The following is a 19,510-nucleotide window of genomic DNA, read 5'->3' as shown; positions in this document are numbered from 1 at the left end:
GAAAATTACAAAAACTTGTAAAATTTTCAAAAATCAGACTTTTTTTAAATGTATTTGATATCAATTAAAATGTTACTGACCAATCTATGTTTTTTTATTGTCTGTATTTCAGATGAACCATGTTTTAAGGAATAATGTCTCATAAACAGGACACCAGACACCAAATGCTGGGAAAAAAATGTTTATTATTCTTGTTGCAAAACAAAAAATAACAGTCTTTGTGTTCACTGTACGACCATGACTGTAACAAAAAACATTACATACTCAACAAAAACGGCTACGGTTTCACGTTTTTCTAATTTACACAAATATATTTGACAAAACTCCACTTCTTTACTCCGCAGGCGACGGTTCATACTGCATCAGCTGGACAAAGATAAGGAGAAGAGGTCAGAGGTTAGAGGTCAGAGCAGAAGATAACGTTTCGATGTGTGTGTGTGTGTCTAAGCAGCTTCTCACCTTGTTCCTCAGCTCTTTGTTCTCCTCCATGAGCAGGTTGCACTTCTGCTGAAGATCAGCCATCTCCGAGCGAAGAGTCTCAGAGTCTGCTGGCTCTGGACCAGCTGCACCGAGGTGAAGCTTTATGAAGCTGTGCAGGTCGGTCAAGGTCAATGTCAACATTCAGTTAAAAGCTGATGTCAGTGTTGTCGCTAACAAAAACACTTATATTTTGGCAGAAGTTGCAAGTGACACTCTGTGTGTATAGTATGTTGCTAGTACTCAAGAAAAGGATACTCTAGTGCATTGTTGGGTTTGTCAGTTTCCTCATAAAGTGCCACGAGAACTGCAAAAGAGAGACAAGATGGTGATGAGGCAGCTCAGCAGAGATGAAGGTGAATAAGAGGTGAAGCAGGGAACTGTCTCAGTATCATGGTAAAACACTACTCAGAATACCCACTTTCAGAGAACACGTGATGCGTTTTTGTTTTGTTTTGGTTCTGTCTCAAGTCAGGTTCAGTCATGTCAAATAATATGGTAATATCAAATTTTTACTCAAAAACTCAAATGGTGTTATTTTAAAAATTACTTCATTGAAAAAACTGCATAAACATTTAATAAATAGATGCATAACCGGAAAAATACGTGATAATACGTCAAAACTTTATAACATTATAACACTGCCTGCCCCCCCTTATAGAAGACATGACTATGTGACTTTTTATGGCGTGATGGTTGTTCTGGTTGATTTTGGGTCCCCTGAGGCCCCAGAACTCCTCGAAACGCCTCTGAACTGTCACCTCCACCGTGTTGTGTGTGTGTGTGTGTGTGTGTGTGTGTGTGTGTGAGCTCACCACTTGTTAAAGTGTCCAATACTCCCGATTTCTCCAAGTATCTTCTGAACTGCTCTCGTTTCGCTTCTGGGGCCTGAAAAATCACAACAAATATATAATTTCCAACCGGAAGTCTGCAGGACACAAATGAATCAAAGACATTTTGAACTCTTTTGAGAGTTGTATTACGTAGGTCGTCTAAACGACAACAAGATAAAGACGAACTAAGCCTGTGGTGCGTTCACGGCCTAGTTTCTACATTGCTACGATGCTACACAGTTAGCACATGCTACGTCGGACGAACCATAAACTTTTATTTGTGTTAACTTTGTAAATAAAGCTTCTGCCGCTGCACGTGTACTTACTCTGTAATGGGCCATGATTGTAGTGACAGCTGTGGGGTTTCCGTAGGTATGAAAACTGTCAGGTTAATTAAGTCAGACTTTCACCAGCTGTTTGTTTGTGTCAACACGCGACGGAGTCGTTACCATAACAACACGACAATGACGGTAAACGTGAAGGACTTGTTTTTTATATTCTTTCTATTTTTTTCTTTTTTTAACCTAATTAACTAACAGTTTGTTGAAAAAAGCCACTAAACTACAGAGAAGAGTTTAAACGAGTTGCGTTTGAACGGAGTTCTAGTGTGTGTGTGCTGCTGTTGTATTCACATGCCAACTGGAGAACTGGTGTTGCCAGGTTGGACAAATAAAAATTAAATTAATCAAGTATCTTTCCCACAGACTGGGTGGTTGTTTGGTTGATAGTCCATGTCCCTTTTATCCTTTGACCCTTTTATAATTTTTTTTCCCTTTTTGTTAATTTTATCTTTTATCTTTATCTTTATACATACATGTACATATATATATATGGTTTTTTTCTACAGCTCTTTATTTCCTACAGCTGCCACAAAACACACACACACACACGCAAAAGTTGATGGAAAAAGTACAAAATTGTTTTACAAGCTCAAAAAGAAGAGCAACCTTTATCCACATTCGTGGAGCTAAAGGAATAAGAGCTAATATTTAAAACTGGTCAGTTACTCTTTTGAGCTACAACTAGCAATTATTTTCACAATCAATTAATCTGTTGAGTACTTACTCGAATAACTGAGTCGTTGTTTGGCCCATAAAATGTTGATTGTTTCCCAAACCTGGAAATAGTGATGTAAGCAAATGTCTTTTTTTGTGTCCACAATCAGACTTAATGATTTGTATGATTACGTAGCAAATAATCCCGAAAAATCCACTTTTAATATGATGAAAATAAAAAACTTTTCGATTGATTTTGGTGTTTTGTAATAAAAGGACTGACTTTGATGGGCTTTTCCTTTTAAAAAATCAACAGTCAAAAAATATGTTTAACATTCATTAATACAGCTACATAACATTTGATATCTGTGAGGGTGGTTTTTTGTTTAGTTTTTTACAATAGCATAGAATATTTCTACAGTCGCTGAAATCCACACAAGCACAAGATAATGTTGAATTACAACAATAATATAATATAAACTGTATTAAGTGACCCATTGATTTGAGTTGACACACTGTATATTTATGGAGGACAGGAAAAACAGAATTATTACTCAAGAAGCGATTGATTTGTTTAAAAAAAAACGAGAACCGTTTTGTACGTAAATCAAATTTTACAGTTGCACCAAATGTTTTTTTTACAGCTCCCAAACACTGCTAATACATTAAGGGCTAAGTGAACAAAAATACTGTTTTCGTTTGGTTTTTAAGTTTTTTTTTTGAGTGCATTTTTTGTCAATTAAAAAGCAGAAAAAAGGCCAACCTGGCAACCCACTGAAAATCCACACTACCGGGGAGCCTCCGCGTCACATCCTCAGCGCTGATTTATAAAACATAAGAGCAGGCGGTTTGACAGCAGCAGTGTGTGCTCCAGTCTGTAGAACGTCAGCGTTTCTGTGAAAACGTAGAAAAGCGGAGTTTCTGGCGAGAGAGAAGAAAAACAACAGCCGAACCGGTTCGTTCGTTGTTTCACCGGCTCTGACATGATTCACTTCGGCCGGTTTCACGGTTTAGAGGTCGTTTTGTGTTCTGCTTCACTTCGTTCACCGGCTTTTTCTGGGTCAAACTCCTCGAGGAGGTGAGTTTTATCAAAACAAAAGGTCCATAGACTAGCTGTTACTAGTCGAGTGTTACAAAGCTCACTAAACTGGTTTTGACATTAAAGGGATAGTTAAGTCAAGTGTATAAGGTGTTACGCATAGTTAGTGAGTCACAAACAGTAAACAGCGATGTGTTTTTAAAGAAGCTGACAGAGAACAAGAACACGGTTTACGAATTTCCTTGATGTGAACGGGGACAGCAGAGAAGTTGAATTGTAGCCCTTTAAAAGCCGCACCAGCCAAAAAAAAAACTAACATTCAACAATTGAACGTTCTATTTTGCATATTAGATTTATTATTCACAGAATATTAAAGTTTTATCAAGGTTTCTGACCACCCATTTTAGTTACACACTGGCACCAAATAGCTGCCTGAGAACATGGTAAACCACTGAAAGTATTGGAAATATACAGAACTGACAACATCTCCATTCATATTACATCAATGCATACATGTCCTCTTCAAACAGAAGGAATGATGACGTATTGTAACCTGCCACAGCCACCTCTTCCAAAACAAAACCCTGAACTGATCCTTTAATGCCTGCCAACATTATCCTCATACACATACCCTGTCTGTAATTAAGGAACTATGTATATCCTGTATTTAAGCAGAAGTAACAATATATGCCATTTGTGATGATGCTGCACTTCTCTCAAAAAAGGAAATAAACTGCCCAAACATGACTCAGCTAAAAATGCTTAGTGAAACATGCAGTATACATATATATATATTCATTTGTGACTGATTTGAAAGTATCTGGTTGCGTAACAGTGTGAAACAACATTATAGATTTGTGCGTTTTTTTACATTGACAAATCTCTTCCAGACAAACAGCAAATCATTAAAGGTCCACGTGGAAACGACCTTGGAATGAGACAGAGTGCTGTGGTTTTAACCACCTTGTTTCAGTGACATTTTTTCATCTTACATTTAAGACGGCATCTGCGAGAGCAGGGTTTTAAGAACAAAAAACGTCTTCAAAGGCCTCGTCTCCTTCAATGGCACAAAATTGCCCGTTTGGAGTTTGCACGAGAGCACCAAACATGGGACAAGGATTTTTGCATTTTATCTATCCGATATCTGATCCAGTGATTTTGACCAGCATGGGACGATACTGATTCCCATCCCGGTCACAAATATAAACAATATTTTATATGTTTGGTGTGCAAATACCCAGAGACAACACAATACAATATTATCATGATGTCGTTACGATATTGATATCTGATTTCTCTTAGACAGGACGCAGCAAATTTTGATTTCTCTGACACATGATGCAGCCAATTATGTCAGTTTGTTTGACAAAAACAACTTCATTTCTGTTGTCTTTCAGTTACATTTACTGAAAAATTACAGTTTCATTCACGGCTCAATGTCGGAAGCAAAAAAAGTCAATTTTTTTGGTTAAAATACAACACTGTGATTGTTCCACACGTGAATTGGACTTTTTCTCTCCAAAGATCTCATGACAGAGTCGCAGACTCTAACAGTATCACCACACACGAGTCACATGGTATGAAGCAGTTTAAGTTGACTAGAGGTCAGAATCAATGGTGAAACAGTGATAAACAGCTGTACCACTGATATATACAGGGTGTGTGAAGGTAAATATTGAAAGATTATCTTGTTTTTTTCCCTGAAATACACAAATACCTGATGTGGCTGATTATTGACTTACAGATAAATCATCCAGTTCGCACTACGGAGAATTCTCTCAGTCAGCCAGTTTGTCTCATTTCCTGCTGGATTCCTCGAACACATGATGCAGTAAATTGTAAGTCAAACAAATGAAGAAAGTGGATTCCATAATCCACTTTCTTTTACAATGTCAATCTATTTTTTAAACAAACATTTAAACTATTATGATAATCTATTGCTCAGGAATCAAAAATACCCAAAGGACAAAACACGCCAACATGACCAGGTTTTTCTTTCTTAAACATGAGACAAAATGTTCAGTTAAACATTTAAAAGACGCCTCCCTGGGCTTAGTACATTTGTTGTTGCTTTTATATTATTGAGTTTTCTTAGTTGAGGAAACAAATGACTGAAAATAATAGTTATTGGGACAATCCTTTCATGAGATTTAAAGTCACTCCAGATCACTGAATATCTCGGACTTAAGTCACTGTGTGTTTCAGGGAATTCCCTCTGATACGTTGTCTCTAACGTCACCTTTAGCTCTCTGTTGATGTTCAGTCTCATGAAAAGTTTTAAAAAAAAACCCACTAGGAAGATTGTAAAGAATTTGGCATCGAGCCAAGAGAGCAGGTGATTTTCTTAGGTCATGAATAGTTGATATTGTGAGGAGGTTGTATCAAAAAACCATAACAACAATGACAACAAACCCTTTTTTCTTTTCTGTAATGACAGGTTCCAGCTCCTGATTCGCTGAGGTGAAGCGTTTCTCTGAGTATCTTAACCTGTAAGTGCAGGTTTGGTGAAACTGTATGAAAGAGAAGGAGGTGTCATAGTATGTGTGTGTGTGTATATCAAGGTTATTAGTTAGTTAACGAAAATAATGAGAACTGAAACTGCAAAGACATTGTTGTTAACTGAAATAGAAATAAGAACTAGACTTTTTTCTTTCTGTTTCTTAACGATAACTAACTGAAACTGAATTGTGTGTTTATAAAGCTAACTAAAATTGTAGTGAAAATGTGCTTAGTTTTCATCATACATGATCCTTTTGGGTTCACATGAAGGCAATTTCAAAGGGTTGTATTTTCATTCATAACATTTTTTTTTTTTCAATTAAGGGACATACGGCTATGCAAGTCCAACATAACGTGTTATGTAGTTAATTGGTTTGAGTTGGTTCATCTAAGTGAATCAAACCTCTAGTCTTTTATTTTGAGCTCCTGAGACTCTTGACTCATAAACTATGTGATTTGTCTTATGAGGGATATTTATTATAATGATTATTTATGTTGTTATGTTCATGTGAGTCTGTTGGCTATAGTTTTTACCTAACTGCACTTTAACTGCACCCAACCTCAGCTGTATGATGCACATTTTGCACTTCAGTCTAATTTCCTGTAGACTGTTATATTTGATCCAGGGTTTTTTATGACACAATACTAATTATGACCTTTTTGGTAAGAACAAAAATGACCTTTTTGAATTTTGCACGTGGCAAATACTCCATATTCCAAAAAAAACGAATAAAAAAACTAGCAAAACTGCTCTCAAAACTATTTTAACTAACACATTTTTTATAACCTTGGTGTCAGTTGCACGTGGTAATGACTCATCTGTGTGTAGATCCTCTGGGCGACACCATGACTCACTGATTTTTTAACCTCCGCCGGGTCAGCTGACTGCCATGTCGCCACCTAATGGCCACTCCATCAACTCCATCGATGCCCCCGCGGACGACAACGAGGACAGCGAACCTCTCATCAAGAGCGATGCAGGTGTGGGGGATTTTTTTTTATTATTATTATTGTTTTCTCATCAGAAAGAAGAAAAACGGAACAAAGGCAAAAACAGTTCTCATCCTGTTTTGGTCCATTTCTCTTAACAGTGTTCCTCTTGTGATTTTACTGCTTCATAACATATAATGATCACGACAGAAGCACTCAGGACAATCAGAGTGAAACCGTTGACGTAAATGAAACTATATGCACTACTTACTTGTATATTGTTTGTTTTTTATCTATTGTTGAGCTGCTGTAACGCCGTTTTCTCTCCACTGTGAGATAAATAAAGCTATCTAATCTAATCTAATGTAACATCTATAATAGAAATATATGCAAAATTAATCAAATTTCTCCATAAATGAAACATTTAACGTGAGGTTGTGTTTTTGAAGCAGTGTCTCCTCAGTGCTGCTCGGCTCGCCTCAACCTCGCCGTCCTCATGTTCTTCGGCTTCTCCGTGGTCTATGGTCTGCGGGTCAACCTCAGCGTTGCCATGGTCGCCATGGTGAACAACACTGATCCCACGCCAGCGAAGAACAGCTCCATCGTGCACGCGTGTCCTCTGCCGTCAGCGAGAGGAAACACAAGTGACTCCTTCGTACAACCTGATGGGGTAAAAAAAAAATTATTCATGTTTTTTAAAGTTTTAAAGGACCAGTGTGTAAAATTTAAGAATTTCTTTATCTTCGCTTCATCCTCATCTCTCTGCCATCTCTCCTTCTTGTCACCATCGACTCTCTATTCTCTCTTCATCCCGCTATCCCTCTGTTCTTCATCCTCTCAATGTGCTTTCTTAATCTCTGTCTGTCTTTTCCTGATCCCCTCTCCATCTTCACCTCCTCCTGTCTTCATCGTCTCTCCATCCTCTCTTTGTCATCTCTTTATCGTCCCTTCGTCTTCTCTCCATCCTCTCCGTCTTTTCTTTGTCCTCTCTCCGTCTTCTCCTCGTGCTGTCATCCTCTTTATCCTGTCATCTTTCCGTTCTCTCTCCTTGTCTTCATCCTCTTCCTGTCTTTCTTTATTCTCTCTCTATACATTCTCTCTTCATCCTTTTTTCATCCTCTTAACGTGCTGTCTTCATGCTGTCTCTCTCTATCTTCTCCCCTCTCTGTCTTCTCTTGTCTCCTGTCTTCATCGTCTCCCCATCCTCTCCTTATCATCTCTTCCTCCTCTCGTTCCAGGTCCCTCAGTATCCCTGGGACTCGGAGACTCAGGGTTGGCTGCTGGGGGCGTTTTTCTTCGGTTACATCTGCACTCAGATCCCGGGAGGTTACCTGGCCGGTCACTATGGGGGGAGCATCTTCCTGGGTTTGGGTGTTCTGGGCACAGCTGCCCTCACCCTCCTCACCCCTCTGGCTGCTCAGATGGGCTCCTACTGGCTGTTCGCTCTGCGAGCATTGGAGGGCTTTGTCGAGGTGTGACTGCCTTAACCTCACTCTGTCCTCCTTTTTCATATTTTGGTAAAGTTTTTGTGTTTCACTCAATGAGTCTGCCTCGCTGTGTATTTCAGGGTGTGACGTTCCCGGCCATGACGGCAATGTGGGCTCGGTGGGCGCCCCCACTGGAGCGCTCTCGCCTCATGACCCTGTCGGGCTCTGGCTCAAGCTTTGGAGCCTTCGTGGCTCTGCCGCTCACAGGCGTCATCAGCCAAGCACTGGGCTGGCCCGCTGTGTTCTACATCTGTGGTGAGGGACCGATGTATATGTATATGTATATGTATATGTATATGTATCTATGTATATATATATATGTGTATATATATATACACATACGTATATATATATATATATATATATATATACATATATGTGTGTATGTGTGTGTATATATATATATGTGTGTGTGTGTGTGTGTGTATATATATGTATATATATTAAGCATGTAATTGTATTATATAATTATTCACCATGTGCAGCAAAAGTCTGACTCTCTGTCCCTCTCTTCTCCTGTCAGGAGGCGCCGGTTGCCTCTGGGCCGTGTTTTGGTTTATTTTGGTGTCAGATGACCCTCGGACCCACCGTCGAATCAGCAAAGAGGAGCGCGATTACATCATCAACTCTATCGGAACTCAGGTGCACATTAATTATTAATGGATATTTTGTTTTCTGCAGCAAGCGGTTCGCAAGTTGTTGTTTTTTGGTTATTGTCTAGATTAATTATATATTAAGAAAACAGCATCAGTATTTCCTGAACCTCAAATGTCTTGTTTTGTCACCAGTCAATCAAATATATTCAGTTTATAGTAGCTATAATCACAGAACTAGTTTGTGTGACTTCATTATAGTGAGAGACTCGGGTCCAGAAAATGAACTGAGTTCAAAGGTCCTCTCTAACTTCCTGTTTCCATTTCCCTCACTTTTTTTTATTTTTTTTTTTATAATACTTTCTCTTCCTCTCTGCTGTTCTGATGTGAAATTGTAGTTTCTTCTTGTATTCGCCTTAAAGATGAGACAGTACAGTATGTTTAAATGGCAAGTAGCAGAACAATGGGACAACAGAGTTTACATAAATGTCATATATTTATGTGGGTAGTGTAAAGTGGCGTAATAATAGCATCTAACACTAAATCAGCATTTTGATAAGAGGGCGCATGACAAAAGTAAGAGGGGACAGCGTTCCTGTGTTACCCAGTGCAAAATGTAAATTCTTAAATTTATATGTACACATATATGTATATATGTGTGTGTGTGTGTAAATATTTGTGGTGTCATCTCATCAGGGCACGGGTCACGGTTGGTCGGTGCCGGTGCTGCAGATGCTGCTGTCCGTCCCACTGTGGGCGATCATCATCACCCAGATGTGTTCAAACTGGTCCTACTACACGCTGCTCACCTCTCTGCCCACGTACATGGACAACATCCTGCACTTTGACCTCAAATCGGTGAGACACGGACTCATCAGAGTAACATTCCCCAGTCACAAAGAAATACTGACCTGCAGCTCAGTTTGTCCTGTTTTAGAAATGAAATCTCATTTGTGGCGGCCGTGGATCAGTGGTAGAACGTGGACGGTTGAGGGTTTCGATCCCCGACTTCTTTAGTCTACATGCTGACGTGTCCCTGGGCAAGACACTTAACCCCCGAGTTGCTCCTGCTGTCTGTGTCAACGGGTATGAGAGACGTGTGAAAGACACATAGATGTGTGGGTGAATTAAAACACTGTCGTGTAAAGCAGCTTTTAGTGGCCATGAAGACGGGGAGTGCTCTATAAATAGAGGCTTGTTGTTGTGTGATTTAGTTCCAGTTGTGTTATTAAATAGAAAAGAATCAGTCGTAGCTTCTCAAATGTGATTAATTTGTTGCAGTTTTCTGTTTTATATTTTTGTAAATCAAAATAATTGATGTTTTTATATATAGTTAATAGATCAGGAAGTGGCTGAATGGAAATTCATACATCCACTACAGTCAATTTGATGTCACAGCCCATGATGATAGGTTGTCATTTAATCATTTGCTGATTGAATTAATGAATTTAAACACGCACAAGAACTTGTTTGGTTCATAAAATGTCAGAGAATCTTAAAGAAATGTTCATCAGAATTTCAAAATAATGTTCTTCTTTTGTCCACAAACCAGAAATATTAAGTTTGAATGATTTCTTTGTTGTATGGAGCCAAGAAAACAGAAAAGAGACCATTCAAAACAACCTTCATTCATGAAACATCTGAAGTAATGTGTCTTTGTCTCTCTCTCTCTCTCTGTCCTCAGAACAGCTTCCTGTCCGCTGTGCCGTACCTCGGTGGCATGCTGGTCTCGCTGCTGTCGGCCGTTGCCGCCGACAGCCTCATCGAGAGGAGAGTGTTGAGCGTCACCGCCGTTCGTAAACTCTTCACATTCACCGGCAAGTGACCGGCGTCCTTTTTAAAGATTCCCTCATCGTGCCGTATGTCAGTCTGATTCACCTGTTGCGGGGTGAGTGTCCCAGGGACAGCAACTGGCATTGGTTTGGAGTCACTGAAAGTATTTGTTTATTTTTTTAAAGATAATTAAGCATATCAAATAGAAAAAGGCTCAACAAACTTTTCATATAAAACATAGGCACCTTTGAAATCCAAAAATAAAAGGTAGCAAAACATCTATGTGTCCTCAACAGGTTTCTTTACGAAATCAAATATTTAAGGACTGTAACATGCAATCACCTCATCTAATTTACCAAACTCTATCTACTGTATATGTGGACCCACTTTTTAAAGATTTACTGCTGTATCAGTAACATCGTATGTACGACTCATTTCCACGTTTGGTTCCTTTTTTTATTCATGATATTTAAATCATACAGTATACACATTGATAAATAAATGAATGAAAACATTTTTGGGGACCCAAAACAAATCCCGTACGACCCATCTGTGGGTCCCGACCCAGTCTTTGGAAAACACTGTACTGTACAACAAGTTTTGAATAATATTGCAATGCTGAGATTCCTTGAAACAGAATTCACATTTAGAACAAACAGCCGTTTTCACTTTTAGTCAGTGTTTCCCACTGACTTTTGTTTCTTTATTAAACCCCGTCTCCTTTTCCTCGCAGGCCTCTTGTTCCCGGCTGTGTTCTTGGCCGCAGTGGGTTACGCCGGCTGCAGCCACGTCCTCGCCGTCACCTTCCTCACACTCTCCATGGCCATCGGGGGGATCAGCGCCCCCGGAGTCTTCATCAACCAGCTCGACATCGCTCCTCGGTGAGATTTCCTCATTCATTTGGATTATTTTCCATCTTTATGTTGTCTATCATATTTAATAGCTGTAAAACAGTGTTATAAGACATTGTTGTCTCTGGCCTGCAGATATGCAGGATTCCTTCTGGGAATCACCAACACATTCGGGACAATCCCGGGCATCGTGGCTCCCATCGTGACGGGATACTTCACAGAAGATGTAGGTGGATTCACTCAGTCATGAAATCAGTCATGTGAACAGTGTTTGGGGCTTTTCTCGATTAACTGATTGTTTTTTTGTGTTGTTTGTAATGGAGCAAAAAAAACAGATAATATTCACATCTAAGAAGCTGTAAAGTCAGAGAGAAATCTTTGTTTTAATTATTAGAATAACATCCAAAACGATTATTTGACTAACAAAATAGTCAGTGGATTAATTTAGTAATCGATGAATAATCAATTAATTGTCGCAGCTCTAATTCAGTTTGTTTTGTCGATGTCATAATTGTCACCACTTCCTGAATCTCCATCCATTCTGATAAAATGTGCATGTGTATTACCATGGTTTTTCCTCATGGTGGCACTGTTGTGCTTCTCAAATGAGTACATGAAATTAAAACATGGATTTACACAACAAAGTCACAGTTTGTTTTAACGTAGGGAATAGTCATTAATGTGATCTACTTGGATTGAGTACAGAATAATAAGAAGTTTAAATGGAGCATAAAACAATCATTTACATTAAATTAAATTATTTTAAAAAAAAAAAGAAAATGTTTTACAGTGCAGCAAAATATGAAAATTGAATGTGCTTTAAAAGAGCTCAGTCATCAGCATCATGAGATGTTTTAACTTGGATTTAAAAACATTCACATTTGCGCCAAATAAATTATTTACACATTACTCTTAATCACAGGAAACATTTCTAGTAATCCTTCTCTTTCTTCCTCCTCCTCAGCACACACTGTCCGGCTGGAGGACGGTGTTCTGTGTCGCAGCCGCGATCAACGTGGGCGGAGCGTTCTTTTACACCATATTTGGCAGAGGGGAGATTCAGCCGTGGGCCGTCACAGAGGAGGAGAGAGCGGAGGCCGAGTCGAGGAGGAGCAGGTCCATCTCCACATGATCCTAAATCCTATACATCCAGAACCTCTATTTTTATAAAGACCAAAAAAAGAAATATAGAGTTTTTAAAAAGACAGATTCACAGTCAGAGGAGGAGACATATAGGAGGGCAAAGTTATAGTTCTACCTCTGTTACATTTAAATGCATTTTAATACGTGGTGAAGAATGTGAGAGGTTTATTTCCACAGAGAAGGTTTAATAAAGTGATTAGTTTTTAAGTGTGGTTGTGTGAGGTACTGACGAAACATGGAAAACCAGATTTACCTATAGCTCATCTACTGTATACCTACTTTAGGCCTTTAGACCGACCGCTTTCTCCTGCTGGAAACTAAAGTTTGTTCCACTCCAACTTCCCTTCACCAAATTCCATAGAGTGAATCAGTGATTTTACATCACGGCACACAGGAGTCACTGTGATTCCCTGCTGCTTCCATCCAGTAAATTCAAAACATGTTATTCCTTCACATCCGAGTGTGAAATTCTTCAAGTGGCATAAACTTACCAAAACAAGGCAGCAGTAGAACGCTCCCGTGTCCCTGAAAGCTAAAAACGCCTGATTTTCTCTATGTACTTTGGTGACTGGAGAGTGAGCAGTTTATAAACTGCAGTTTCTAAGCCATAAAAAGGCTGTTTTCGACGATTTCTTTTGGAAAAAGGTCATCAAACAGTAGCAGAAATATTCGTGATATATAGACTGAAGTAAAAAGTGTTGCCATGTGTCACTAGCTCATACAATCACACTTAAAAAAAAAAAATCCCTCAAAAAGTGCACATGTACAAGAATGTCTTTGTGGAGGAGTGTTGGTTTCTACAGTGTCTGCACTATTTTTATTTAAAAAAATATGTTGCTGTTGTTACAAGAAGGCTTTTTAATTGTTGGATAGAACCCGGGTTCTTAAACTGTGGTAACAGAAATACTGCTCTACTGTATATACCAGGGTCTTAATGCCACTATACCAGTGTGTGAAGTATATGTGATGAAGAGGAGGCGGAGGAGGATGATGAGAGAGCAAATTATCTTATTGGGAATTCATCTGAATAAAAACGAACCCATTGTCTATTCAGGGCAGTTTTCACAAACAGGTACACAAACTTTGAAGGATTTCAAGGACCCGTCTTGGGAGACCGGTGTATTTTTATTTGCGCCGACTCTTACTGCCTCAATCGACCGACAAACGATTCATTCCACCTTTGTTTTTTACTGTAGAAGAGTTCAGTTTAAAGGAAACGGTGCCTTAACTCAGACCAAAATGTATGTGATTTCTACCAAATCACTTGGTATGTTGAACATGTTGAACATTTTCAAGCTTTTCTTGGAACAGTGTTTTAATGGGACCAAGTGTTTCTTTTAATGCCTCAATTACTTTCCAGTGGGACTGAAACAAACACTGTCCACACAAAGAAAAGACAAGACAAGACAAGACACATCACCTTAAATGCCTTATATTTGATGTGGTGCCAAAGAAGAAGTGTTTTTAGTCTCACTCACTCAACCTTTTTACTGCTAGAATGTCAACAATGTTCAGCTCCTTTAAGGAATAACGTGATCACACAGCACAAACAGGACACTGTGTAAACACTGTGTAAACACTGTGTGCACTGATGCAATAATTTATTTATTTACCTTCACTTCACTGTGAAAATGTGTCACACGCACTAAGATTTAGGTTTATAGTTTTAGCTTATCTTTTGAAAACGATACAACTATCGGGCTCGTTTTGAGAAGTTAAAATCATGACACAAAGCCTCTAAATGTGTTCATTTATTCTTAATCTTAAATGTTTTATCTTCATTTCTAAGTATCATCGTAGATTCTGTATAGGGTTGGAAAAAAGGGTGGGAAATTCCAGAAACTTTCCATGGGAACTTTAGCCAGGGAATTTAGGAAACTTTCCGTATTAAATAGTGTGATGTGTGCCTGTGGTTGAGGAATTGCATTGATATTGAACTGTATTTGCATCAAATCTGACTCGTTTTAAGTTCCAAACGATCCATTTTGAAGATTTCCAGTTTCTTCCCCTTAATTCCCATGGAACATTTCCCATTTTGAGAATTACCAGGAATTCTGCATCTCTGATTCTGTTACTTTTATCTCATCACATCATAAAATACAGTATATATTATGTGTACATAGCCTTTCAGTGGGTTCTCTTTGTGTTTTCATGTCCTTTTTTTTTTTTTATCAGTGATTCTGATCATTGTGGTTATTGTTTACAGTTGTGGATTATTTGCTACCAAATTACAGAATAATCCGGAATAATCTATATGTTTATGTGGGTAAATATTGAGACCACACCAGTTGCAGAGTATGTATGTCTGTATGTAATGTCTGTATGTATGTATGTATGTATGTATGTATGTATGTATATATATATATATATATATATATATATATATATACATATACATATATATGTATATACACAGTACATGTGTATATATAAAGTACATTGAAATGTATGCTATGTTTCCACATTTAAATCTTCTGTCATTGAACAAACACTTTTGTTGTCACATGTGTACAATTTACACTGAAACCTTTTTTTTGGTACAACATCAGTTAAATTTATTTTATAAAATGTTCACTTGCTTGACAGTTGAACTGCCAGAATTCTAGAATTGTAACTGTTACTTAAATATAAAATAAAAGTCTAAGAGCAAATACATTTGTATATAATATTGTTAGTAATATAATATTTTAGTTAAAATATCAGAAAAATAGACAAATTCTCCATTTAATCTTGGGTTATAATTACTTAGAAAATAGTTATATTTGATTCATTTAGTCATATTCATCACCTTACAGCAGAGAAAATAAGTATTGAACGCGTCAACATTTTTCTCAGTAAATATATTTCTGATGGAGCTATTGGGATGACATTTTCACCAGATGTCAGTAACAACCCAAGTTATCCACACATACAAAGAAATAAAAAAACTGAGTCCATAAATGAAGTTGTGTGTAATAAAGTGAAATGACACAGGGAGAAAGTATTAAATACACTTGCTGAAATTTATTTAATACTTAGTAGAAAAGTTTTTGTTGGTAATGACAGTTTCAAGACGCCTCCTGTATGGAGAAACTAGTCGCACACATTGATCAGCTGTGATTTTTGCCCATTCTTCCACACAAACTGTGTTCAAATCTTGAAGGTTCAGGGGGCATCTGCTGTGAACTCTGATCTTCAGTTCTTTCCAGAGGTTTTCATTCGGATTCAAGTCGGGTGATTGACTGGGCCATTCTAACAGCTTGATTTTCTTTCTCTTAAACCAATTGATTGTTTCCTTGACTTTGTGTTTGGGATCATTTCTCGTTTCATCTTCAGCATCCTTGTGGATGGCAGCAGATTCTTATCAAGAATATCACAATACATTTCTCCATTCATCCTTCCTTCAATTACATGAAGTCTGCCAGTGCCAGATGCTGAAAAACAGCCCCACACCATGATGCTCCCACCTCCAAACTGCACTGTTGGTTTGGTGTTTTTAGGGTGATGTGCATTGCCATTTCTCCTCCAAACATAGTGTATGTTATGACAGCCAAAGAGTTCAATTTTGGTCTCATCTGACCAGATTATATTTTCCCAGTATAACATTGGCTTGTCTAAATGTTGTGCAGCAAACTTTAAGCGAGCTTCCACATGCCTTTTCTTGAGCAGTGGTGTCTTGTGTGGTGGGCGTGCATAGAGGCCATGGCGGTGGAGTGCATTACTAATGCACTAATTGTTTTTTTTTAAACAACAGTACCTGCTTCTTCAAGGTCTTTCTGAAGATCTCCGCGAGTAGTCCTTGGTTCTTGGACAACTCTTCTAATTATTCTCTGGACTCCTCTGTCAGTAATCTTGCGAGGAGCACCTGGTCGTGGTCGGTTAATGGTGTAATGATGTCCTTTCCACTTCCGAAATAATAGCTCCAGCAGTGCTCACTGGAACATTCACAAGTTTAGATATATGTCTGTAACCAATGCCATCCGTATGTTTGTCTACAATAAGCTTGTGAAGGTCTTGGGATAGCTCTTTGCTTTTACCCATCTTGAAATGCTTCTTGAGTGTCACCTTGGTAAAGAGAAACCTTTATCGGCCACCAATTAGGACTTATCCAGCTAATATTAATTTGCACTGATAGGGGGCAGGATTGCTTCCTAAATACTGGCTTCCTGTGCCTTCTTGCCCCTTTTTTTCTTCATGTGTTCAATACTTTCTCCCTGTGTCATTTCACTTACTTACACATAACTTTTGTCATGGACATTCATGTTTTTATTTCTTTGTATGTGTGGATAACTTGGGTTGTTACTGACATCTGGTGAACATTTCATCCCAATAGCCCCATCAGAAATATATTTACTGAGAAAAATGTTGACGCGTTCAATACTTACTTTCTCCGCTGTATAAGCAGTCAAAATGAACTCAGTGTCTTTTTTTTAAACAGTTCCTGGTTTCAACCACCAGGTGGGGCAATAAGACCAATTTGAGCATCGAGATCTGGGGTTTAAATCATATCTAATTTATGTTTTTATTTTTGTCTTACTAATTTACGCGTTAAATTACATGAAGGAATTAAGGAATACACTTTTACTCTCATGAGAATATTTGAATGTGAGTTTCTACTGTATTAATTCATAGTTGTTTCGCTTTTATGTGCCTTTTTGTCTTGATTCTCGCCATTCTCACACACACACACACACGTGTTTTGAACTCGCGTCTCATATTTTCCAGGTCCGTGTTCGTTGACTCACAGGGTGGACCTGTCCCTCTGTCCCTCTGTTCCTCTGTCTTTCGGTTGCTCTTTTGTTTCATGGACGAGGCTGAAGTTTGCGTCAGATTTTTATTCTCGAATGAACCGGATGATATTATGACGTAGCAGATGTGGTGCGGCAGCATTTATCCTCCGTGTTGCACTACCGCACTAGTAGTAAACTACTGCACTTGAGTAAAAGTAATTACTCAAGATTTATTCTGATCTGTGTGTAATTCATCTGTGTGTATTTCATTAAATAACTTCTTTGTGAACTTACTCCCTACTATGCAAGGCAGTTTTAAGGTTTTACATTCAATTTCTAGGTAAATCACACTTTATCACACATTTATGTTGTTTGACTGCATACAGAACATTTAAAGAAATGTATTGTAATGTTTTAATTTTACAACATAAAAATACAATATATGAATACAGACAATGCATGTATACGTACCTACCTCACAATCAACTTGTAAAATCAGAAAACTTTTTTTAATCCTTAAGAAACAACACTCAATTTAGCCATCGCTTAATTGTTTCTATGATTCTATGATTCTATGTAAAATTGAATAAAACAACTAACAATTACTCAATAATAAATCAAAGAAAACTGTTTAATTGTGTTTTTCATAAATCACATTCATTATGAAATGATAAACCTAGGCTCTGACAGACATATGATCAAACCTTTAGTAGGAAAAAAGGCATAGTTTAACGGTATTTTAACAGTTTATGTAAGGTGAACTACTTCTGGGCAAATCCATCAACACCTGAAGAACCACTTTCACTTTGTGAGTCGACCTGAGGCTACAGACAGAGGCAGAGGGTGAGTCACGGCCAAACGTGTAATCAAGGAGCTTCTCTTCCTCCAGGCTGTGAAAAAGATGATCTAGTCTTTCCTGTGATTGACGAGCCTGTGAGTGTGAAGGATTAGCCTGGAAACCAAAAGGGAGACAGTTTAGTTTCCATGTGTGGATCAGTGGGGGGGGGGGGGGGATTAGGGGTGGTCTGTGTGTTGTAAATGTGCTTTATTTGCATGAACTGTTCCCTCGGGCTTTAGAGTGTGTTTGCATACACTGTGCTGACATTGCAATTCAGATTGAGGTAAAGTGCCTGTATGTATATGAATGTCAACGACTGAGGGCTTTTTCCTCATCGTTGGCATTGATCAGATTCAGGCACAGGTTGTTGCTGGGGTTTTTTCTTCACCTGCACCCACACAGGCACCAAATCGTGATTCTTAAAACTGGCAGTAGGAGCTGGTTGATGCAGCAGCCCACGACGACTGAAATACATAGTGTTTAGTTTAGTGGTTCTCAAACTTTTTATACCAGGAACCACCTGAGAAAATATTCAGTTCTTGAAGTCACAACATTATCACCAACATTAAAATACAGTGGTGTAAGTATAGGCCAGCTACTACACAGGAGGCAGATTTATTCTCTCATCCTCCTCCTCTTCCTCACCTATACTTCACACACTGGTATAGTGACATTAGATTTAAGATGGAGCGAGACTCCAATTATTTTTTGTTTAATTTTCTACGCACTCTGGGCAAAATTGCTCAGCCCCACTCCGATCACATACCCTGGTATGTACAGTAGAGCAGTATTCCTGATTCTCCTCCAAGTACCACCAGAGGAAGCTCGCACACCACTGGTAGTACATGTACCACAGTTTGGGAACCGTGAGTTTAGATAAATACATGTATGTGGACGGCAAGACTTTTTCTGCAAAAACAGCCCTACAATAAATCGGTAACTTGATTTAAAATCACAAAAATAGTCTGCCAATGGGGAGGTCAGTAATGTTGCTTACAACTAGCTTGTAAATCTGCAGCCACTTTCAGACTTGAAAGTCTCTGAATCAGAGACAAAGGGTACAAAAAGGAACATTACATTGGAACCTTGAAACAGGTGAACTGCAGCAGCAGAAAACCACACAAGGTCCCTCTCCTGTGTCCTGTGTACCTAATAAAGTGGTCACTTCCTTGCGTTTGCAGTCATGTACCTCTTGACATAAAACAAAGCACTTCCTGTACGAATGTGAGAGAGAGGGAGTCGTGTGGAGCCGGTAGACGATTTAATCAGCATAGTGTGAACTAATTTGACAGTGATTTGAATTGAAGTGACGTTTGTTTAGTTTTAAGCAGGTTCTTCTCCTG

At 38.5% G+C, this 19,510-nt stretch overlaps 2 protein-coding genes across 7 annotated transcripts; one reads left to right on the top strand and one right to left on the bottom strand.

The window, feature by feature from the left end:
- Positions 1–165: 165 nt before the first annotated feature.
- LOC131447338 (c-Myc-binding protein-like) lies at positions 166–2,014 on the bottom strand. Its single transcript, XM_058619068.1, has 5 exons — positions 1,637–2,014; positions 1,293–1,365; positions 736–784; positions 460–589; positions 166–366 (listed from the first exon to the last, which is right to left on the bottom strand). The coding sequence occupies exons 1-5, from the start codon at positions 1,649–1,651 to the stop codon at positions 334–336; spliced, it is 300 nt and encodes a 99-aa protein (XP_058475051.1). The 5' UTR covers positions 1,652–2,014; the 3' UTR covers positions 166–333.
- A 1,165-nt stretch (positions 2,015–3,179) lies between these two features.
- si:ch1073-513e17.1 (sialin) lies at positions 3,180–15,271 on the top strand. Of its 6 annotated transcripts, none has more exons than XM_058619782.1 (13): positions 3,180–3,383; positions 5,089–5,182; positions 5,782–5,833; positions 6,725–6,824; positions 7,223–7,443; positions 8,012–8,245; positions 8,341–8,515; positions 8,784–8,902; positions 9,550–9,711; positions 10,538–10,670; positions 11,360–11,507; positions 11,613–11,703; positions 12,442–15,271. In XM_058619782.1, the coding sequence occupies exons 4-13, from the start codon at positions 6,734–6,736 to the stop codon at positions 12,607–12,609; spliced, it is 1,542 nt and encodes a 513-aa protein (XP_058475765.1). In that variant the 5' UTR covers positions 3,180–3,383; positions 5,089–5,182; positions 5,782–5,833; positions 6,725–6,733; the 3' UTR covers positions 12,610–15,271. The 6 variants fall into 6 exon arrangements, with proteins under 6 accessions (XP_058475765.1, XP_058475766.1, XP_058475762.1 ...); XM_058619783.1 differs by having other exon boundaries at positions 6,673–6,824; positions 7,226–7,443; XM_058619779.1 differs by having other exon boundaries at positions 6,673–6,824.
- Positions 15,272–19,510: the final 4,239 nt, after the last annotated feature.

Source organism: Solea solea, chromosome 20 (assembly GCF_958295425.1).
Source record: "Solea solea chromosome 20, fSolSol10.1, whole genome shotgun sequence".
NCBI lineage: Eukaryota > Metazoa > Chordata > Actinopteri > Pleuronectiformes > Soleidae > Solea > Solea solea.
This window is presented reverse-complemented; position numbering and strand designations above follow the sequence as displayed.